Source organism: Arvicola amphibius, chromosome 6 (assembly GCF_903992535.2).
Source record: "Arvicola amphibius chromosome 6, mArvAmp1.2, whole genome shotgun sequence".
Classification (NCBI taxonomy): Eukaryota; Metazoa; Chordata; class Mammalia; order Rodentia; family Cricetidae; genus Arvicola; species Arvicola amphibius.
In genome coordinates, this window is record NC_052052.2 from 47,676,602 (window position 1) to 47,700,864 (window position 24,263).

At 45.7% G+C, this 24,263-nt stretch overlaps 1 protein-coding gene across 1 annotated transcript in view; it reads right to left on the reverse strand.

Annotated features, from left to right (window-relative positions):
• Nucleotides 1–24,263, reverse strand: part of Pgm1 (phosphoglucomutase 1) — a 57,291-nt gene that overhangs the window by 22,209 nt on the left and 10,819 nt on the right. The window contains exons 2-3 of the mRNA XM_038333119.1: nucleotides 1,908–2,070; nucleotides 1,308–1,454 (exon numbers count right to left, since the gene is read on the reverse strand). Of these exons, the coding sequence (XP_038189047.1) occupies nucleotides 1,308–1,454; nucleotides 1,908–2,070 (310 nt within the window). The remainder of the gene's footprint in view (nucleotides 1–1,307; nucleotides 1,455–1,907; nucleotides 2,071–24,263) is intronic.

Here is a 24,263-nt window from a genome sequence, read left to right on the forward strand (position 1 = left end):
TATCAACCTGCAGTAACCATTCAAAAGGGCAACTGTGACCGTTGTTAAATGTCATCTTATACACACTAACAATTTTCCTTGAACATAAATGTTACTCATATGATTTTATAGGCAAGGAAACTCAAGGTTTGAAAGTCAGAACTTGAACAGCTAGGGTAGGATACTTGAATTCCCAGCAGAGGCTAGATGAACTCTGCTATGTTGCCACTCACTATCCCTACACATCCCCCAAATCATTTTTATTTTGCCATCATGGATGACAGAAAAGGTAATGTCCTCTTTTCAATTGTATTCTCCAAGATTCAGCAAAAGAAAGAAGACGAACCCTCAATGAGCCACTTCCTGCACATACTACTAGTGGCTAAAGCTAGAATTACTTTTGCTCAGGAATTCTGTGCATCTTCAATGCATGAGGAGTCTATGGACCTCTCTAGTGGTGGCTTCCAAACCCTAAGAACAGGTGGCACTTTGTGCTTATTGCAGTACAACTGTCAGCCCCTGGTGCAGTCCCTAAAGTTGTTTGTGTTTATTGAGGTGCAGCTGTCAGCCCCTGGTGCACCCCCTAAAGTTGTCCAGGGGAAAACGGACAAGCTGAGCTAGGTCAAATACAGGCCACAGAGGTAACCCTCTCATCCTCTTCTTAATATGAACTTATATAAGTTTACTTCATAGATCACTGCAATACCTTAACATTCAACAACAAAATGTGACCCATGGCTGCCTTTTTGGGGAGTTTCACGCAACCCAAACACATGGTCTGATTGATTCGACTGAATGTCAGAGAATGGGGAAAAACTGAAAAGCCAGGCCTGAGCACCATTGACAGAGTCTGAATGCAGTTTTACTGCTCACTGACAAGTGCGAGCCTGTTTCCTGATCCCTCTCTGTTTTGCTTCTTTCTCTGCTGACAGTCTGAGGGACAGTGCTGGCCCACAGGATGGCTATGAGAATAAAATGGAACAATGCACAAAAACAAATATAGGAGAAGCACGACAAGATCAATCAGACAGGTCTTCTAGTCAAGGCTGTTATGGAAACCGAGACCCAGAGAGTTGGAAACGAATCACCCAAAGTCATACAGCGCACCACTCACACAGCTAATGGCCCAGCTCTCTACACTCCCCAAACTCCAGACGTGCCAAGTACTTAATCCATGCAAAGTTCATGGCCCACCATTTTCCAAAGCTGAAGACCCATTTTCACAAAACCTCAAGAACGAAACTACCCAAGCTGGAGACAGGAATGTGTAGGGAGAGAAGAGTAACACACTTGTGAGGAAGGGCAGGAGACTAGGAAGGTAAACCTGCCTGTGAAGGGCTTGAACTTGTTTTCCAGGTCAAACTGCTGCTTTCCCAGAACACTGAGGTCTACCTTCAAGTCAGGACAAATGGCATATTCTTCGATTGTCTTGCTGATTTGGAAAATTTTGTCAGTGATTGCTTCTGGAGCAGGACCTACAGATGAAAAAAATCACAGCAAGCAAAGGTCATCATGTGCAGTTATGTGAAAACACAGCCTGCCACTCGGCAGTTCCTTTCCCCAACACACTTCCACCGAATCACAAAGCATCAGGACTCTCTTTCCAGGAGATTTTGAGATACAGCCTCACTATACAGTTTATATTGGCCTTGAAATCACAGTTCTCCCGCCTCGGTCTTCTATATGCTAGGATTGCAGGCATGTGTCAGTTTATAGCAATTAGAATTTTCTAAAAGAAAATCCCATCTTAGTTGCAATTCCTGTATTGTTCCTCTGGGACAAGGAAGACACAGCAGAGTTAAGAAGCACTTTGCCATCTCTGAAGGGAAGTAAAGCCCCTTCTTAAGGTGAGAATCGGAGCCCAGTATTTCGGGTACTAGCTTATCCAACTGAACGTCTGACTGTCCTCAAAATGACAGAACACTCACCCCCATTAGAAATATTGAACTTAATCCCAAAATCTCCGTTGGGCCCTCCTGGATTGTGGCTGGCCGTCAGAATGATCCCACCAATGGCTTTGATTTTTCGGATGATGCAGGACACAGCAGGAGTGGAGAGGATGCCATTCTGTCCAATAACCAGACGGCCAATCTAGGAGAAGAAATACAGAACACATAAATCCAAAGCTACCACAAAAAAGGCCAGGGCAAGATCAAAATGGACAATGAAAACACTGTTGAACCAGCAAAGATATTTTCTTTTAAAAACACCAAAAAAACATCAGCAGATTGCATGTCTCTACCACATTACTGAGATAGGACCAAAGCTATTGAACAAAGCCATTTCTTTTTCTTTCATTCTTTTTTGTAGCTTTGGAGTAGTGTTCTGGGGTAAGGGTATGGGAAGAAAACACAGAGCATGTGTAATAGTCTGTCCAGGTCAGAATCTCAGTGTGGATGAATTGAAGGATTGTGAGAAAACCTGCGTTTTTATCCAACTCCACCCTATTTTCAGTCTACAATGAGAAAAAGAACACAGGCTTACCTAGTTAAAGGCATTCTAACCTAAGAAAAGGCTTTTCCAATTAAGACCTTTGAAAAGCAAAAAGATTATACACGATGTCAAAATGCATCTTACAAATTTATCTTACAAAGCATCTTACAAAGCATGCTTGGCTTTTTCAGATAGGATTCCTCAATATACATCATGTTAGGGTACAGACTGATTACCTCCTGAGCCTACGACAGGACTATGATGGCTGCTGAGGGAACTGGTCAGGCCCATCTACAGGGAAGGGACACGGGGACTTCCGCCTTGTTCCTAACTCACTTTCCTGCACCACATAGTTGTTATCAGCCCAGCTCTTGAAACTTCCCTTGCTAAAATGAAGCCTGTTTCAACATGTCCCAAGTTGGAAAGATGTCAGGTCAGCTCCTGTGACTTCCCTGGGGGAGGTAGAACTGCTGTATTAAAAATACCTTGAAGCCGGGCGGTGGTGGCCCACGCCTTTAATCCCAGCACTCGGGAGGCAGAGGCAGGCGGATCTCTGTGAGTTCAAGGCCAGCCTGGTCTACAAGAGCTAGTTCCAGGACAGGCTCCAAAAAAGCTGCAGAGAAACCCTGTCTCGAAAAACCAAAAAAAGAAAAAAGAAAAAAAAAATACCTCGAACACGGGGAGTTTGTGCCTGATTTCTTCACTGTTCTGAAAGAAGAAAGGATCAGGAATGTCTTTTAATTTTCCATAGGGTGCATTTGTTTTTTGATAGTGGAGATGACTTGGTAGTAGAAGATACATTTTCTTTTTTAAATTTTATTTTTAATTATGTATGTGTGTGTGTGCATGCCTGTGTAGGAGTGTGTGCACACAAATGCAGGTAAACACAGAACCCAGAGGTGCTAGGAGGCTACTCTGAGTTGCCCAATACGGGTGCTGGGAACCTATCACGGGTCCTCTGCAAGAGAGATACACACTCTTAAGCACTAAGCCATCTCTCTAGTCCAGAAGATGTATTTCTAATGTGAAAATGCCCCCAAGAAACCTGGATTCGCTGGAGAATAAGTAAGGAAGCCTTAACTTTGTGAGTCCCATCTGCACTTACATGTCACTCAAAACTTGACATCCTTATGATGCACCCCATTACCAAACTTCCTATACAGAGAGCACCCCTTCTGCCTCACCTCCATTGATTCTCATGTATTTAACTAGGAGGAGCCGGTAGACAGCATGACTACTGCATCCCACGGAACTTTTGGTCCCTGAAAGTGAACTTGTTCATCCCAGGTGACACTCCCAAAGCTGTCCCAATCCCAACATCTCTTCCTTCTGATAAGTACTCATGGGAAAGAACTACAGCCGTAGCTGGACTAACGACGGGAGCACGTCACATAGCAAGCTGGCTGTGTCGGGGAAAGGGAATGGGGGATGCGAACATCTCGCCCCTCCAGGGATTTCTTCATGTGACTATTCTAGAAATAAAGCCAGAAACCAGGTAATTTTAGATTTCTCTAAGAGGAACTTGGGAGTCGTGATCTAAGAGTCATTGAGTCATCTGAAATCGTTTCTTTGCAGTGAACACACCACCTTTCACTTCGATTTTCTACGTATTTGGTTTGGAAGGAAGGGCTGACAAAGAGTAAGCTAAACCACACAAACCACCCTTCATTCTACCAGTTCTTAAGTTGAGATCTGTGGTCAGCCAGGACTGTTTCTCTCTTGACAGCTGAAGGCTCTAAAGCAGGCTCCTGTGGACTGCCTCGGCCTGACTAGGGAAAGCAATGCCCGACCCTCATCCTTAAAGATGCCTGTGCCACTGCAACCACCCCTCAACTCCACCTCCGATCAACCCCTCCTGGCTCCACCAGGCTGAATGCCACCATGATGCTCATCCGCCTGAACTTCAAACACAACTCTGTCCTTCTGCTAAAAACAGATCCCTACTGTACCCGATCCCCCACCCCGCCCTCCCCAGGCATTCATCCCTGAAGACTGGGAAGCAGGACTCAGATGCTCACACACCGGTGTTTGTAGCAGTACCACTCACAACAACCAAAGGAAAAAGAAGCCAAACATCCTGCACGAGAAGGAAGAATAGATACCCAGTGCACTGCACAAAATGGAGTATTATTCAGCCTTGAAATAGAAATCAGATTGAAGAGTGTTACACAGTGAATGAGTGGGTGGGGAGTGAAGAAGTAGGGACAAAGCAGATTACAAAGAAGGAATTCCTGTCACATTACAATATGGATGAGCCATGAGGATGTCACAGACAGAGAGAGAAGGCATGATTCCACTTATATGACGTATCCAAATCATCAAAACCACAGAAACAGAAAGGAGAACAGAGGCTGCCGGGGGCTGGGGGGGGGGGCGGGGTAGGTGAAGAAATAAGGAGCTCCCAGTGGGCACAGACGAAGATGAGAACATTCTAGAGATGCAATGGAATACAGCTAACTCTACCAAACCACACAACTGAAATGGCTGTGCCAGTGGATGATGTCATGCTTTTAACTGCAATTACATTGCTGTTTAAAATTGATTACTGTATTCAGAGGTGGCATTGCTATCTATACACTGGGAAGCGATTGGAAGAGCATCTGTAGGACCAATATTCATTTTTTATTTTCTATTTTGAGACAGCATTTTGCTATATACATCCCAGTCTAGCCTCAAACTCACAATCATTTGCTGTAGCCTCCCATGTGCTGAGATTACAGGACTAGACAAGCATGTCTGGCTAGAACTCTTTTTAAAACTTGAGGAAGAGGGAATGAAATTCTGACCCGTGTTCTGGCATGACGAGTCTTGGAAATGTTATGTTAAGTGAAATAGGCCAGACACAAAAAGACAAGTACTGGACATTACTTACACGAGGGATCTAGTGAGTGTAAGGCAGAGGGTAGCACCGGAGCTCCCCGTGGCTGGAGGAAGCAGGTGTGAGAGCGGCTCTGTAATGAGCGTGGAGTTTCTGTTTGGAATGATGAAAAAGTTCTGGTGATGGGTAATGATGGTAGCACAGCATTATAAATGCCACTGGAAATGCTTAAAATGATAAATCTAATGTCGCATGCTACCTTCCCCAGTAAAGGGGAAACACAGCTTGATGACCATGTTTCATTAAAAACGAGGAAGAGGAAGAGGAGGAAGATACCCCCTCTCAGTTTTCTTTGTCCTGCTGGCTACAAGCATAGGCCTTCTTTTAACCTCTGACCTTTCTCCAAGTTCAAAGCTCTGGGGAGAAAATAAGACACCAAAAGTCTACATGGGGCCCACCAAAAACTCACCTTGTGCATTAAAATGTCCAGTAAAAGTAGACAAATGAGAACCAAAAAACTTGCTAATGAAGCCTAATTACTTTCTATACTTCACAGATGCACCAGATAGAGAAAAATATATAGACACACCAGTACACAGAAAGGGAAAGATGACAGGCTCCATTTAGCTCCATATGCTAAAAAGTCATCCACAAACCAGTTGTGAGGGTGGGGGATGACTATTAACAATGGTGAGCAATGCTGTCTTCTGCTAAAATCCACAGTAATAACTATCTTTCCTTTAGATTTCCTGCATCCTACCACAACCGGAGATGTTAAAGCCATCAGAATGTGGGCTATGTTAGAAAAAGAAAAAAAAAATTAAGCAAGGTCTTTAGAGTCTCATGGTTTCTATCAGACTGACGTACTTTATCAGTCCACTAAACGTCTTTAAAGCGATTCAGCCAGCATGACTGCTTTCAATGCAATGCTATTTTTAATAAGGAATGTCCTTGAAAATATTGCTCAAGCTGCCATGGCCTTAACAAATAGGCAGTTACCATATTTAATCAATTATTATCTCTGAAATGTATTATTTAGCAAACCTTCAGACAATCAGAGACAGTCTGTAGGTCCGCCTGAATTACACACCCCCAACACCTCTTACCCATCTTTCAGCTCCACACAAAAAAACTTTAATGAAGCCGAATCTATCAGAGCAAAGGGGACAGTGTACCAGATCCACTCAACAACCTAGATATATGGAGAAATAATGTTCCATTCGTCCCTCTCAAAAGATTAAAGCATCTTTAATACCACTCCCTGTGCAGCACTCCTCAAAGATGAAATTTATGGCATGTCACATTTTATCTTAAAAATGTGTGTGCTTCATAATAATTTCATATTTGAGTTCTTTATCAGCAATTTTTACATGACAGGCATTCAGACTCTGAACCTGAGGGTTAAAGGAAACCCACACTGTGGAGTAGTTGGTAACACATCTATGTTTACTCTGGTGGCTTGCCTTCTGTTGTTTGCTCTTGCCAATACCTGCTTGGCACAGTGTTAAAACAGTCTGACAATGAATGCCCAACACATTTGACCGCAGTGCTAAGTGGTATGTGCTTCGGGCCAGAATTTCTTCAAGAAAATAGTACAACAAACTTTCAAAGTTTGTAGCTAGTAAAGGAATGTGTGCCCCAAATTTTAGCTAAGTATCATTTAAAGCACCTCCCTACCCCTACCCCCACAAATTGGTTTTGGGCCCCCAGAGGGATCTGTAGAACAAAACAGCAATGTCCTGACATGCCTCCTGTAGGAGTGGGCAGGAGAGCTGCTCCACTACCAAGACCAGGGTTTTCACCATTTTACGTCTACTGTGCTTCACCTGGCCCATGTGTACCCACGATGCAGCACTCTGGCAGAGCCTATGACATCACTGTCGTCCAGGAGCTGTTAGCTCCACCCTGCTGCACAAACCCAGCCTCACACAGGGCTTCTTTGTGTCTGAGGTCATCACAAGCAGACCATCTGGAACAGTCCTCCCTGAAGGCTCACACCTAACCTCCAATCCACACCCCAAATCCCCACCCCGAGCACTTTTACATGACTACCAAGATCCACAAACAACAGCATGCCATGCCTTTGTTTTCCTGTTCGACAAATGACTGAACTCCAACAAAGAAGCCTTTGAACACACAGTAAGCCCTCCTCGTGTCACCATTCGTGACAGCTCTCCTTGGACATGGGCAGTTCTAGAGACTAGCTAGCAAGCACTCACAAAAGCTTACATGTCTACAAATCACCAGGCACCTTCCAAGCTACCGAACTAAGAACAACACGTACGAAGATGAGCTTGATTCCCAGATCCCTGGTTACTGCTGTAATTCTGGACTTGATTCCCAGATCCCCGGTCACTGCTGTAATTCTGGAGTATTTTCACAACATTCGCTCTTGGAGGTCACAATGAAACGAAGTGGGTGTTAGAACTGAGGTACAGATCATACACACCTCTATGGATTTGAATATTTCTGCAGAATTGAAAAGTTACTTAGAAGGCCAGAGACAAAGCGATACTTATTGTATACCAACCCCATTGGCAGCTGCCATCTGCACTATTGTTTCTATTGCTGACTTATTAAAATACCGCCCATCTCCACCGACCACCAGTGATGATCCCTGGCGCTCTTTTAGGTCTATGGAAAAGAATATGCTCTGGATGAAATTCTCCAGGTAGCAAGGCTTTGCCTCAAAGCAGTAGGTGGTCTTCCGTAATCCACTTGTTCCCGGCTTCTGGTCATGGTAAGGAGCTGTGGCAAAAGTCAGCAGCGGGAGGGGACCCTCTTCTGTCTTCCTGTGTGTCCCAGAAAGCCATTCTTCAAAGTCACTCATCTTTCATATCCACCACTTGGCTCTGGGAAAGTGTCCAGAAAGTAGCTGACGGCCCCCCAAATTGTCTATCCGACTTGACTGCCACAGTGTCCTCCGAGAAAATACACAGTATTTTCCTGAGCATCACTCTCAGTGAGAAAACCTGGTTAATCCCCTATGGTAGCTGTCTCCTGAGAAAAAGTTATGGGTCACACACCCACCCATACCCCCCCACACAGCAGATCTTCAAAGTCGTTCGATGGAGATCCGTCTGCCCACACAATGAAGCTGAACACCCTTCAATTATTTTTTGCCTCCCCTCCCCGTTAGGGCAGGACGCTCCGGAGTACTGCAGCAGATTTTGGTTTCAGACACCAGACAGCTGCCAGCCTACTCTTGAAGCCAAGGGTAGGATGGAATAACTGCAGTCCCTCAGCGCAGGTTAGGACAAGATACTTGGTGTGGCTCTCTCTATTCCTGCTGCCCCTTGAGCTGGAGCCCCTGGGCCATCTGCAGCTAAAGTTGCTTGGAGCCACTGAGCAAATTAAAGGTCAAGCTTAAAATGGAAGAGCGGGATGGGTCTCAGTTACTGCTGGTGTCTTCGTGTCACTGCCATCCTGTTGCCCACAGGATTATGTCATTCCCATGTGCAGCCCCAGGTGGAAGGGAATAAGCACCCAACACATTTGCTCACTGGCCTCTAAGAAGTTAACCGAATAGGGCTGGAGAACAGCGTAGTGGTAGTGGGAATGCGCTTTTCAGCAAGTGGGAGGCCTAGGGGTCATCTCCAGCACTGGTGGTAAGAATAATTTAGTAAGAGTATCCACTGGCCAACAGTTTGGTTGTTCCCTTAAATTTATTGAAAAATGACTCCAAGGACCCACCAAATTCTTGCAAAGGCCAGAACAATGAGGGGTTGATATATGTATTTTCCTAAGTGTATGAGGCTGGACCAGTTACTAGCAATTAAACAAGTATTAGGACAATAAGATTAATTATTTTAAATAGGGTCTCAATCCGTAGTCCAGACTAGACTTGAATGTAGCTCACACAGGTCTGGAATTTATTTATTTATTTATTTTTGCCAGGTACAGTGACACATGCTTATCTTTTTTTTTTTTTTTAAAGATTTATTTATTATGTACACAGTGTTCAGCCTCCATGTATGCCTGCAGGCCAGAAGAGGGCGCCAGATCTCATTACAGATGGTTGTGAGCCACCATGTGGGTTGCTGGGAATTGAACTCAGGACCTCTGGAAGAGCAGTCAGTGCTCTTAACCTCTGAGCCATCTCTCCAGCCCCATGCTTATCTTTTTTTAAAAGAAGATTTTATTTATTATGCGTATAGTATTTTGCCTCCATGTATGCCTGCATGCCAGAAGAGGGCACCAGATCTCACTGTAGATGGTTGCCAGCCACCATGAGTTTACTGGGAACTAAACTCAGGACCTCTGGAAGAGCAACCAGTGTTCTTAACCTCTAAGCCATATCTACCACCCTAGAACTTGAAATCTTGCTGGCCTGTAACTCCCAACTGCTGAGATACAGGCACATGATGCCATGCCTGGTATAAACAGACTTTACTCTCAAGAAAACACTTTTAAATTTTAGATTTTTCTTTATGTGTGTATGTGTGTGTCTGGGTGCACCTACAGAGGTCAGCAGATGACCAGGGATGCCCTGGAGCTGGATTCCAGGCAGCTGGGAAGTGTGACCATGGTGTGGTGATGGGACCCAAACTCAAGCCTTCTGGAAGAACAGTACCCACTCTTAACTGCCACGCCATCTCTCCAGCCCCCTCAAGAAAAATTTTTTAGTGAAGCAAATTGTCTTTTGCCTGAAAAACCTACAATGCTTTAGAACATTTTACCTGAACAAAATTAGTACCTAATCTCCTCTGACCCCAGAGTTTTTCTTAACAATCCATTTAAATACATACATGTGCGTTTCTTATCTGGGTCAGCAGAAGTTACCAATTAAGAAGCTATATCATCAAAGTTTTCAACTTGTTAAAGATGTTAAAAGACTAAACCAGGACTGGCCAGCATGTCTGAGGAGTCTGGTAGGAATCTGGAAGTGAGGGTGAGAAGGTTTTTCACCACCTTTGAAAAACAATGCATTTTTCTGCTAGTGTGCCAACTGGAGAGTGGCAGCAGCCAAGCTCTGGGGGCAGGAGTGGTCCTGTGCCCTGCGGATTGTCCAGACAGGACCAGCAGAGCTAACGGACCCATGGTTGAAAAGCAGTCTCCTGGCACAGCAGCCTGGTCCCCCTCACATAAGAAACGAGGCCACACTCATCAGCCGCTGACACCTCAAGTACCACTGGGTCTGCTGGACAACACGCTCACACGATAGGGCAGTCTGCACAACAGCCCAGACCAGCTCGAGCCTGTGCCTGCTCCAGGTCCCACACAGAGCTAGCTGCTTTCCAAGTCACTTGGTACACGGGCCAGACTAACACACCCAAGTGGGGAATGTGCAGCCTCCAGAATCCAAACAGGCTTCTTTCTCGGTGGTGGGAGGGGCCGTTGCAGGAACTTTTTCCTTCACCTTAGGAGAAAGGCCTCTGCATACCTTTACACCACTGGGTGCTTAGAGAGTTCACTGACATGGAAGGCCCTTGAATTTTGGTTGGACTTATTTCCCATCCTCTGATGTGTAGATGTGTTACCAACAATCCAAAGTGGCTGCTACCTCTTGCTCACTTCATCCAATCAGTATACGGTCATCAATATAGTGAACCAGTGTGATATTTGGTGGAAGAGATAAACGAAGAAGATCCCTTTAACTAAGTTATGACACAGGGCTGGAGAGTTATTACCCCTGAGGCAAACTGTAAAGGTATAACGCTGGCCTTGCCAACTGACAGCAAAGAGAAAGGAAGTCATGAGATGTGGAACATGAGTCCCATGTATTAGGTTGAGAACCAGAGAGCCAAAACCCAAACACTTTTTAATAGCTTATTTAGGTCTCCTGTTTAAAAAAAATGAAATTCTTTGAACTTAATTTTACAAGCAAGCTTATTTTATTTGTGCCTGTATACCACAATTTTCTTTTTTACTTATTACAAGTAGATTTTTAAAATTCATCTATTTTAAGTTCTGTGCCAAATTCCCCTTCATTTCCTATAGCCTTGCAGATTAGACCAACGTATGTGTCTTGGTACATGCAACCAGAGAGTTAGATTTATGGAATATTAGTCCAGGGACTTCTTCACTGGGCTAACAGAGCAGTCACCAAGGCACTGAAGCCCTCCTAATGAGATCTCGGTGTCCCGGGGCACATTCAGGAGCACACGGGCATACCCACCTAGGCTCTCTGCCCATCTAGCACATTACACTCCAGAATGTTCTCAGTTCCTGCTGGGCCACTTGAAGTGAAGTGCTTTCTGAAGCTGGGATTACAAAAGCCTAAGTTTAGGAGCCTGCACATGCCCAGTGTGGTATCTACCAATATGCAAAAGGAAACCTGAGGAACACATGGTAGATGTTTACTGCAGAAAGCTTCTACAGTAGGAAGAGGGAGGGAAGAAGGGAGGGAGAGAGGACGAACAAGTCGTAATTTTATGGACACCATAGAACTCAACCTCATATAAAAACATTACCAGAAGCAGCAATGCTAGACGGACTGTGAAGTGGGATAAAAAGGAAGAGGCATTAAAAATATTAAGCTTCCTGAGCCGCCCGGCCTAAGTGGAGCAGCTATTAGGAAACTCATCTGTTTTAGCTCTCCAGCAAAGGTTGAACTTCATCTTCAGAAACGCTACTGTCGAGCAGAGCGAACCCAATTTGGCCTAATGAATTCGCCTGCATTGCCAGTACTCCTTCACAATGACACAGATTACATTTAGACCATATGGGGGATTTAAGGATTGCTCCCTTCAGACAAGGAACTTTCATACTGGTCTTGGGCCCAATCAATTTTACAATGGGCAGAGTTATGAACCCCTTCACTCCTGGCCTCCCAAAAATTCAGATTCCTTTCTCAACAGTAAGCTAGAAATCTCTCTGTCTGTCTCTCTCTCCTCTCTCTCTCTCTCTCTCTCTCTCTCTCTCTCTCTCTCTCTCTCTCTCTCCTACCTCCCTTTCCCCCTCTTTCCCCTCCTCTTTCTTTCCATTAACACATCCTTACTGGACAGCTAACTGCTATATCTATGCCTCATACAAGCACTGGGTTCATGTTTCTCCCATACACAGAATTCAGCTTTAGAAAATGTCACAGAAGTGTTAACCCTGACTCAGGTGCAAAGCCTAGGAAGGCTCATTCAGCTAAATACTCATTCAGCTAAAAGTAGCATGGTGTACCCAACTACTGGCCCATAGCTGTCTACTCTTGCCATGATCCAAAATGCATACCACTAAGAGCCCAGAGTGTTGGTCCACAGTGGTGGGAAAAGCCCATTCATTTCACCAGCCAACCCAGGCTCAGCATTGCAGTATATGAAGTGCACAGGATTAGGATACAGGCACAACCAGGTCTCAAATCTATGACTCTAAATGGCATGAAACAGGTAATTTAATTGAATCAAGCCTGCAAAACGCAGCTAGCTCTTAATTGAAATGGGTAGTAATAATGAAAACAACCAGTACTGTACATAACATCCAAGAAGCTGTGAGAAATGGCTAGCCCCTTCCTGCTCCAAGTCTCAGTTAGTGAGATCCTTACACCTGCCTCCCTTACAAGAGCAAAGATCACCACTCTCCTGAACGCTGATGCAAGCCTGTCAACTAGGAAATGATGCAATGATACTATTGCTGTTTTTTTTTTCACATTCTGGGTGGGGGTGAGGACAGAAACATGGGTGAGTGGGTCTTTGATGGAAAAAAGGCACATCAGGAAGATGCACTCATGGTGTGGTGGCCAACGCACTACCCTGGGAGAACATTCACAGGGCTGAGGCAGAGCCAAAGATGAGCCTGGAAACCCCTGGAACAAGACATGGAGTCACATGAATCATGGAAGGTCTGCTTTTGAAGGCAGCAGAGAACTGCAAGGAATCAAGGCAGGAAGGACACGAACCAGCATGCTTTGGGACGGCTAGCAACCGTGCAATAACGAGCTTTCAGAAAGATAAACCAGAAGAGATTATCCAAGACTATTGAATTAAAGCTAGCCAAGGCTAGCCCACCAAGCAAGGCTGGTAAAAAGCATTCCTTCCTTAGCCGGAGTGTCTTTGAAGGTCCTTGTGGCTATAATCTGCTAAGCACTGACCCCGGGCTGGCCTTCAACTTTGAGTCCCTGTGCCAGCCAGAGTCTAGGGGTTTCTGTCCTCAACAGAAAGATTTCCTAAGCAGCTTTCCTCCTGACACCTTCTCCATGGCTGTCTATTCATTCTCTCTCTTCTCTGAGAACTACCCTACCCTGCCCAGAGGACTCATTCATGATGAGCAGGGGTGCAGAGCTGACCCACTCACGCCCTCAGGCACTGGACTCTAGAACTGTGATTTAAAGGATCCTAATCAGGGCCAGTTAGCCCTTTAATCAGAGATGCTGTGGTGTTTGGATGAAAATGGTCCCCATAGGTTCATAGGGAGTGGCACTATTGGGAGGTGTGGCCTTGTCAGAGTGGATGTGGCCTTGTTGGAGGAAGTGTGTCTCTTTGTGTGGGCTCTGAGGTTTCAGAGGCTCAAGCCAGACCCAGTGGCTCACTTGCTCTCCTGCTGTCTATGGATCCAAACGTAGAACTCTCAGCTACCTAGCCAGGACCATGTCTGCCTAAGTGACACCATGCTTCCCATCATGACAATAATGGGCTAAACCTCTGAACTGTATACCAGCCCCAATTAAATGTTTTTCTTTATAACAGTTGCTGTGGTCATGGTGTCTTCTCACAGCAACAGAAACCCTAACTAAGAGAGATGAAGAGCTTAAGGAACTAGAGGAGCAAGACCCATCATATCATGAACAAATCAGTAGAACTGATTTCTGATAGCCAGGTGATACACAACGATACTCAAAAATTACTAACCTGGCACTAAAAATTACTAACTCTAAGGTAAGAATGACTAAATTTAAGCTAAAAATTACTAACTCGAAGCACTGTGGCCTTGATATGTGGAGGGGAAATCAGAAAAGAATCAAAAAGGGTGGGGGGACAGAAAATGGGTAAGCCGTACCTCTGAACTGTGCAGGGGAATAAATGCTGAGAGATGGCATTGGCATTCTGGACCAGGAAGACTCCGCATCCAGATGCCTGGCCAACACACACTATGTCCAGCTCACAACATCACCCTCATTCAACTAGAAAAGTAACTCCTGGTTGCTCCGAATAGGAGGATGGACCGTGGGTGGGGGAGTGTGTGGTGGGGATCGGATTCATGGCCTGAGAATGCAGGCAAGCACTGGACACTAAGTTACATTTCCAGGCCCTACATTAAAACACACATTCAGAATTAAGTACAGAATTTCAAAGTGTACCTTGTATAAAGATAATAAATCAAATTTACAGTACATGTTGAGTAGCTCTTATCCCAAATTCTATAGACCAGAAGAGTTTTGGATATCAGATTTCTCTGAATTCTGGAATATTTGCGTGAAAAGAAATGTCTTAGGGATAGAGTCCAGTCTAGGTTAACTCACTTGGTTCATATGCATCCTTCGCACACAGCCTGAGGGAAATGCTAAATGAAGTTTTTAGTGTGCCTGTGATTTCACTGTGATTTGCCATATGTGTGGTTGTCATGGCTGCTCAGCAGAATCTCACTGGGCACTAACAACCACCTGTATCTCCCCACAGTGTTGCTGGGGCTCTGTGATGCTGCACCTGCTGGCTAGTCTGAGGAGTCTAACTCCATCACTTCCAAGGAAACAGGAAGAGGGGGAGAAGCAACTTTCTCCCCTTCTCCTTTGAGAACTTTTTGGCAGAGGAGAGATCTGTCAAAAGCTGAGGTAAAAGATGCTCACTAGCAACTTGTGCTCAGGAGGGAGAAGGCGGCCAACAGTGCCCCTGCAGGGAGGCCATTCTGATTAAAGATGTACCGCGAGTTTACATTCTTTATTTTCTTTTTTGTTGTCTGGTTTGGTTATTTTTCGAGACGAGGTTTCTCTGTGTATCTCTGACTATTCCTGACTATCCTGGAACTCACGCTGTATACCAACCTGGCCTTGAATTTACAGAGATCAGCCTGCCTCTGCCTCCACGTTGCTGGGATTAAAGGTGTGCCCCACCACTGACCCGGAAGGTATTTATTTTTTAAATAACATACATGTGAAGAATATAACTGTTTTTATCAAAAATAATTAATATTCAACCATGGAGCAACTAATAGGGATCATATAAAGTTTCATATAGATCTTTTATTTTCTTTTTTGGTTATTTTCAAAGAAATTCTCATTTAAGTACCTTACGAGTATTCATGTGGCATTGACAGAAGGACTTTGCACATTCTGGGTATTACCTGGAGTTAAGTATTAAAGTCCCGTGATAGAAAGAAGGCCAAGTTCCAAAGTTTCCATCACAAAGAAACAATAAATGTTAAGGAGCATTGTACGTGTGCATTAAACCACCACACTGTGACCATAAGGATATATATATACAATTATTATGAATTTAAAACATAAGAGACCCCCCCCCCTCTCTCTCTCTCTCTCTCTCACACACACACACACACACACACACACACACACACACACAAAGTTTGGTTACAGAATTGCTTTATTTTCAGATCATTCATGGTTTTGTGTTTCCCTCTTGTGGTGGGAAACAGAAAAAAACAGGCAAAATTCACTGTAGCATGGGGAGCTGGGATTGTTCTCTCCAGAAGGGCTGCCTTGTCTACAACTAGGAGGGTCCCTTGCACCAGGCCCCACAAGACTTGGAAGAACACCTAGGACTTTTAACATGAAGCAAGAAAGTGTTACTCGGGGACAGCCCCATGCTTACACACAGTCAGCTTTGTAAAAAGGTGGCCACAAAGAAAGGAAAATGCCTTTCAGGGGAGATCTCTAGGCAGTAAGGGAGTGAAGCTCCCCTGAGGAAATTCAAGAAGATAAGGAAAAGCATACAAAGTTCTTATCACACTGCCTGTCCACACAGTAACAAAAATCAAGAGGGATCAAGGCCTGACCTCACTCTTCTAACTCATCTCCTGATGGGAGCCAGGTAGAAGAGAAGCAATGGTTTGGGGGATAAACGTAGACTCAACTTCTCTGTTGGCCCATGCACTGGGGGAGGGGCCCACAGAGGTGGGGAGCAAACATGGAGGAAGGAGAAGGCAAACGGGAGAGGGACATAGAGGAAGAAGGAGTCTTTGGACCAAGCTCAGTCTTTGCTGGGTTAGAGCAGCCCGGGACTAAGCCTGGTTTTGCCTCTTCTGGCTGGGAATAGTCTGTGCCCTCCACTTCTTGTTTGTAAAACAGGGACAATGACGACGCTGACACTGAGGAGTCACCATTAACTTGACCAGCCTGGGCTACCTGAGTTTGAGGCCAGCGTGGGCTACGAAGAGGTATTGTTTCAACATAAAGCAGACAAATTCCTGGAGGGGGCAGCAGCATCTGTGATGGTTTGAATGAGAATGACCCCCACAGGCTCATATGGTCTCCAGAATAGAACTATCAGGGAAGGATTAGGAGGTGTGGCCTTGCTGGAGGAGGTGTGCCACTGGGGGTGGGGGCTTTGAGGTTTCAAAAGTCTATGCCGTTCCCAGTTATCTTTCTCTGCCTAAAACTCATGGATCAGAATGTAAGCTTCAATTACTGCTCCAGCGCCACGCCTTCCTACCTGCTGCCAAGCTTGCCACCATGATGGTAACGGACTCACCCTGTGAAACTGTAAGTCCCCAATAAACTCTTTATTCTAGAACTGCCTTGGTCATGGTGTCTCATCACAGCGGCAGGAAAAAAAAAAAACACCACAACAACGTTAATAATGAAGAAGACAGCATTCTTGAATGACTTCTCTTGGATATAATAGATTAGTGAGCATAAGGCTTGGGGACTTTGAGAACCAGTGCAGTGGAAGGGGCTCCAATCCTAATTCTTCACAGGCTCTAGTACTTCAGTAGCGTTGAGGCAATCAATCTGGCTCCTCACCTATTACACAGCAGCCCAACATCTATTTCTCCTAAGCTGTTGAAATCATATGAACTCACATGAAGTGCTTAGCACTGTGACTAATAGTACAAGCAGGCCCTTCCTGCAGACTTAATAACAATCCCATGGTGTGGGTGTTCTCACTACTCCCACATTATAGATGAGGAGATTGAAGTCTGATTGCATTAGGTCAGGCACTAAATCCAATCAGTGGCTGGCATATTTATAAGGAGAGGTGATTTGGAGACAGAGAAAGACACCCCAGGACAGCGGCAGAGAACGGAAGTTATGCTGTAGCACCAAGCCATAGGAGGGGGCAAGGCAGAGTCTTCTCTTGGGTCCTCTAAAGCATGGGCTGGGGATGCCACGGGAGTGAAGAGGGCCTGCCTAGCATATGTGAGGAGCTAGGTTTGGAAGGAGGCGGAGAAGGAGGAAGAAAGGTGGAGGAAGAAGAAATAACAGCATACCCTTAGGGCCACTACTAGGATTTCAGAATTCCAAGCCTTTGAAACTGCCAGGGTGAGTGTCTGTTGTTTTAAGCAACTAAGTGGGATACCTTGTTCTGGAAACCTTGGGAAACTGACATGACAAGCTAGCAGTAATTTCAAATGGCATATCCTATTCTGGAGCAGCTGAGCTTTCTGCGGTAGGGTGGGCAGTCTGAGTGAAGACACTCTGGGGTTCCCCCAGCCTCATCCTGTTTACCTTTACTCTGACCCAGGGTGCTTGCTCCTCATCACTAAATGTCAGCCTGGATGGTGGCTCAGGATCTAAAGGTAAGTGTCCTCTCTTGTGAGAAATAAGGAGAGGACATGCATCTCACTGCATCTTACCTCAGTACCCAGAACAGGTTTGCTCAGAGCAGTCAAATTCCTGAGGGACTGAAGTCCCCACATGAGAGCATCAATGCCCTCTGAGTCTGCGGTGCATCTTCCTAGAGACTCAAATGGTCTCCCCATCTCAGAACAACCACAACTATGAAACTGCTTCCTCTCTACCCCAGACAGTTCGGGCATCGGCAGAGGGCACCCTGCCTGAGAACTGGCATGTGCGGTTTCTAGAGCAAACCAGACTTGCATAGTAACAACTGAGAACAGATGAGAAACTTCAGTAGGGAGGGGACGACAACTGGTTGGTCTGTGTGGTTCAGACAGGAAGCTTGCCCTGCTCCCTAGTGGAGCTTCAGAGATCACAGGCAGAAATGGCAAAGCGGCCTTCATGGTTCTTTTCTAGGCGAGGCAGAAAAACAGTGAACCGGGCAGAGGACACCAAATCAAATCAGAGAAAAAGAGAGTCACAGAAAACACAGTTTCCCTCTAGATTTGTCAACAATGTCAGAGAGATTCCGGTACGACAGTATATACCTGAAATACCAGCACTTGGTAGGCAGAGGCAGGGGGACTGTCATGAATTCAAGGACTACATACCAAGTTCCAGGCCAGCCAAGGCTAGACAGTAAGACTGTCTCAAAAACAGTATATGCATATATATTTATCTATATATTTATATATACATGTCTCAGAGAGAGGGCTGTAGGAAAAACAACTACATTGTATATCTATTTGCAGTGTGATTTTGCATCTGTAAAATATGTAATTTAACTAAGTATGTATATCTATTTGCAGTTTGCTTTTGTGCCTGTACTATATGTAATTTAACTAAGTACTCAAGTTTAACTCATTCTATAGTACTAATTTGGACCATGAACCCAAGCTCAGACTTGCTCTACTGAAGCATCAGCTGGCATACAGACCTGTCCCATGTCACAGAACCTGTTAGTAACCAGAGAGCCACAGCAAGCCATTGGAACTTCAAAGTCACGGGACAAATACTGTGACTAGCCCCACTTAGAAACAGCCTTTCTGGTTTGCTGACCCATGTCTCCAGAACGCTTAAAACCTTTCTTCCCTCAGAGTCATGGAGCAATTCTTGGGCCGGGCTGTAGGTTGGCCTGTGTATGACATAAATGCTGGGGAGGCTGCAGAGATAGGGAACTGCTGCCCTCTGTAGGTGGGCGTGTACATTTCTACAGCCATCATGAATAACTACATACGATATAACTATCAACGCTCCTCAAAACATGAGGACAACAGCACGACCCAATTATCCCACTGCTGTTATAAATGCCTTCGGGAGGGTGGATCTCTAGGCAGTAAGGGAGTGATGCTCTCCTCAAGAAAATAAGGAAAAGCATACGGAGTTCTTATCACACTGCCTGGCCATACAGTAACAAAAATCAAGAGGGATCAAGAAGGCCCGGCCAATCTCATGTTAATTGCCACCACCATTCACCCACCATCAACTGAGTCCACTTGAATGAACAACAGGGAGACTGTTGCACACGTACACACACACACACACACACACACACACACACACACACTGGGCCATTATTCGATCATTTAAAAAAAGGAAAAGAAAAGAAAAGAAAAAATGTTCTGTTGTTCATGGCAACATGGACAGAATTGAGTACCCCATGTTATCAAGCATTGGGGCTATGCTGGATATTTAAGACAGAAAACTCCCCTCCCACACTGTTCGAGAGAGGTCCCAGGAACAAGAGGACCCATCTGACCAGTTCCTGCTCAAGTCCTACTGCACAGAGCTGCAATGCAAGCCCAGACACTGCCACTCAGGACAATTCTGCTTACTTTGGGGTTGCCGGCGGTGAACTTCTGAGACGAGACAGCTGAGTGTCAGACCAAGGACATACTGAAAACCTGGTTATTCAGAGTAGGCTCCCCTCCCACCCTGACAGCCTGTGCATGAAGTGCTGTACATGAGAAAACACTGGGGCTCTGAAATAGAAAGGCTAACGGTATGGAGCATGGTGGTAGGTCACTGGCAAATCTGCCAAGAGAAGCAAAGCTGGGAAGGCGGTAGACGGTGTCGATGGGTGGGAATTTTATCAGGTATAAAGTGTCTGCCCTTTCCTATGGAATGCTGACCCTACCCCCAATGGCCAATCCACTTATGACTGTGTGAGCCTTGTGTGGGCAATTTGCCTACACATCATCTTAGCCCTAAACTCATGCTATGACATATTTATTTCAAAAATAAGCAAAGGGAAATTCAAAGGGCTAGGGCTATAGTTGAATTGTTGTGTGCTTGTCCAGTATGCAAAGTTGGGTTTGATCCTCAGCACCTCCCCTCCTCACACAAGAAAAAATGATTTTTCAAGTAACTTGCCCCAAACAAAAGATCAGATAATAAGTAGTATTCTGGGAATCAAAACTGGGTTTTTTCTGACTCTGAAGTCATGCTACAATAAAATCCTAAGTTTAAAAAAAAAAAGAAGATCTAAATTTATAAAATTTTATTAGAGTGTGTGAGTGCTTGGATCTACATGTGTGCATGTGTGGCCCTTTCAAGAGTGTGGCACTCAGAGGACAACTTGCAGGAATCAACCCTCTCCTTCCACCCTGTGAGTGCCAGGGACCAAACTCAGGTCACACAGCTTGTTGGCAAGCGCCTTTACCCGTGAGCCTCTTCCTCAGTCTGGAGGAAGTAACGATGATAAAGATCACCATGTACTCGGGATGCCCTAAGTCTGTACTGTTATAGTCACCCTTCAGCTCATCCGAGGCGTTATCACGTGGGCGCTGAGAGGTCTGCTTGGGGCAGGAGTGAATCACCCATGGGATGACTTGCCTGAATCAAAAAGTGCTATCTCAAGGACAACCATGTAACTCAAACACTTATGTACTTATTAATCCGTTCAGTTCCCATAATCCTCTTTGTCAGATATCAGAGCTTACCCCTGTGCACACATGGGGATGCTGAGTTCTAGGGACACTAAGCAGAGCGCGTGACATTTCAAATTAACTGAAAACCACGGCGTACGCCAAAGTCAACTCCACCTCGCCCTATGAACTATTTCTTTGTGCAAAGCAGAGTGCCCCCAGTGGCCTGTCCTCTCTTTGGCATTATGGCAAAGGCCGTCCATAGGGAAACTGTGCAGGATGAAGCCCTGGAACCTTGGGTATGCTCAAATAGGGCAGCGCTTGCCTCCCATCCCAGGCTAACTGTAGATTAAATGGTGGTCTCTCCTACCCCCAGAACTCTTCACTTAGAACCTGGGATGGATCTTGAGAGCATCCTGGATTACCTAGGTGGGCCCTAAATCCAATGACAAGCATCCTATGACCAAAGATGGATGTGGCACAGTGGCAGACCGCACACGTCACGCCTAGAGTTGAATCCCCACCATAGAAAGCGGGGTGGGAGAGAAGACGGGCTAACGGAGGTGGCCTGGGGAAGTCAGAAGCAGCGACTAGACACATGTGGAGACTGCTGGGCCACCCAAAGAGGAAAACGTCACAGAAGGGTCCTCCCGCTACTACCCTGCTGCTAGCATCTTGATTTTAGGCTTCTGGATCCAGGAAATGGATGATGAAGTTTTTTCCTTAAGCCTTCAGATTGTGGCCATTTGTCTCAGTCATCACAGGAAACTAACCTACAGAATAGTTTTTAACTACCCATGGATATGCCGCCTCTCCCACGAGCATTCTGCCTTACCATCTGGGTTGCATCAGATAACTTGCACAGTAACTGGCACACAGGTGTCAATGTTTGTCAAATAAACAGGTCCGTGTGTCCCAGGAGGTTGACAGCAATGTTAGACGCACTCCTGGAAGCTTCCTATCTGTAGGATGACATTGGCCTGGCTGGGCCAGGCAACCACGGCACAGATGCACCTTGAGGCATCACTCACACTGGGCTCAGCCCTCGAATCCAGGGGGTCCATGGCTGAGCCTCACAGGGACCAGGGACAGCTGCCTGGCCACGTAAATCTAATACCTATGGCTGGAGACAGGATGAGATACCCATGTAGTGTGACCCCCATCTACAGAGGAAGCTCAACCTTCATAGCTGGTCACTCTTACTCCCAGTACCATCTGAGAGTTCTCTGCACTTCCTTCCTATTTGCTTCATTTAAAATCCTCCTTAAATTGTTTTTCCTCTTGAGCCACAGAATAAATTTCATGGGGCCATGGAAGGGCCCATAGCGACCTGGAATATAACAGTTTCATTACTACTAAATCAAAGGCCTTCTCTCCCTATCCTCCCCAGTCACGCTGGCCTAATTCTCTATCCCAGACTCTTTGCTACCAGGGATCAGGTGGGCACTGGCTTAAGACTTGGGTTTCTGGGACAGAGATCTGATGGGACTCTATTCTTAATTCCGGTCTTGGTATTTGGTCATTTGTTTGTCATGTGTGAACAAACCTTCCCAAGGTGCACAGCTGCAAGAGCCCACTGTGTACTCACCAGAGTGGAAGAGATCACATGAGGTAAGAGAAGAGTGCTGTCTCTGTGGCAGAGCACGCAGGAGTGGGACAGCGGGGTCCTCCTCAGCGTGAGCTATCGCCTGGGATCCTCTCCACAGGCAGTGTGTGCAGGGTCCACACGGTAACTCACTTCCCACAGCTCCGCCAGAGCATATTCATCTCAGTGCCAGCTCCTTCGGTGGCCTCAGGGAGCAGCAAGATCATTCGCTCTTTTAGGGGAAGCTGTCTTTCCTGTCTGTGGTACTTTCTTTCAAAGTCCTCAGTCATAACAAATTTCATCCGTTGAGAATAGGTTTGAACTTTGGAAAGAGACGAAAAATTGGCTGGAGCCATGTCTAATGAATAAAGTGGGTGTTCAAATCTCATTACATCATTTTAAGTGAAAAATGAAGCCTGACTATAAAATAACGTGACTGCTTTTCCTGGGTGGCCCATAAACCAGTGGCCTGAAAAATAATTCCCACAGAGGCACTTCAAAACGCTCTGTGCACTGGACGCGTGACTGGAGCAAGTGCGCAGTCCCAGAGAGGCCATGTGCCAGGGAACAATACTAACTGTGATGTGGAAGCTCAAACATGTTTGTTAAAAAAGAAATCTGATTGCTCATGCGAAAGGGAGTGGGGGGGGGGGGAGTCTCCTGGAGAGACACTGAAACTAACCCTCATCTCCTCTGGACAGGAAGTGACTGACATAGAGCAACACACCCACCTGTAGCAAGCCTTCACTAGCCTTACTCCCCTTACAGACACATAATGTACCACGCCCCAGGCTGGCCCTGCACTCCCATAGACATCTCTTTCCCTGACCGTAACCTCTTTAGCATATCATGCTACCCCATTCATCAGAAAGGCCCTTGAGAATGAGGACATCTCCACAATGCCTCTAGTGTTCAGGACAGTGCACACCGTCACATGGTTACATGCTGCTGTTTGGATCTTGAGTGTCCCAAAAAACCCATGTGCTAAAAGCTTGGTCCCCAATGTGGTACTGGGGAGGGGAAGTAGAGCCTTCAAGGGGAAGAGTCTGAAGAGAGGTCTTTCCATCACTGGGGGCATACCCTCAGGAGTCTGTGGGACTCCACCTTCTTTCTGCATCTCCTGTCCTGTGATATAAGTTGGTTTGCTCTACCACAGGAACCATGTGCCCTGCCATAAGCTGTCTTACCACAACTGTAAGCAGTGAGCCTGCCTGGCCTCAGAGAGAAATCTCTAAAACCTTGAGCCAAAATCAACATTTTTGCTTTCTAAGTTACTAACTCGAGCACTTTGTTACAGCAATGAGAAGCTGACTAACAGAGACACTAAGTGCACTGCTCTCGACACAAACCTTTGTCTCTGCTCTCATGAAGCCCCTGGAACTTTACTTTGTAAGTGTAGCTTCCCCCGCCTGGTAACCACATTAGACATCAGGTCCACAAAGAGATATGCAGAGACCTAGAGGAAACTGGCGACTGCCTAAGGGTGACGCAGGCAGGAGGGGTGACTAACTGCTAATTAGTGAGATTGCTTTAAAGGTCAAAGACTTGATTGGGATGCTGGCTGCACAATTCTGAGAATAAACTAAAAAATATTACCAGGCACAGTGCTGTGTGCCTACATCCCGGCCACTGGAGAGGCTGAAGCACGAGGATCGCTCCTGAGCCTGGGGTTGGGAGGCCAGCATGGAAAATACCCCACACCCCTAAATATTGAATGGTATATACTTAAATGGGCAAGCTGTCTGGTCTGTGAGTTATTTCCCAATAAGACAATTAATTCTGAAAAGCTCTCAGGACAGGCAGGCTTGTGCTCTGGCCCCTCCCTAAGGCAGCAGGTGGGATGATTGACAACCAATGACAATGACTAAATGACACTCACCACCAGATCTGGAAGAAAGGCACAGAGGTGGCTGTAAGCTGCTG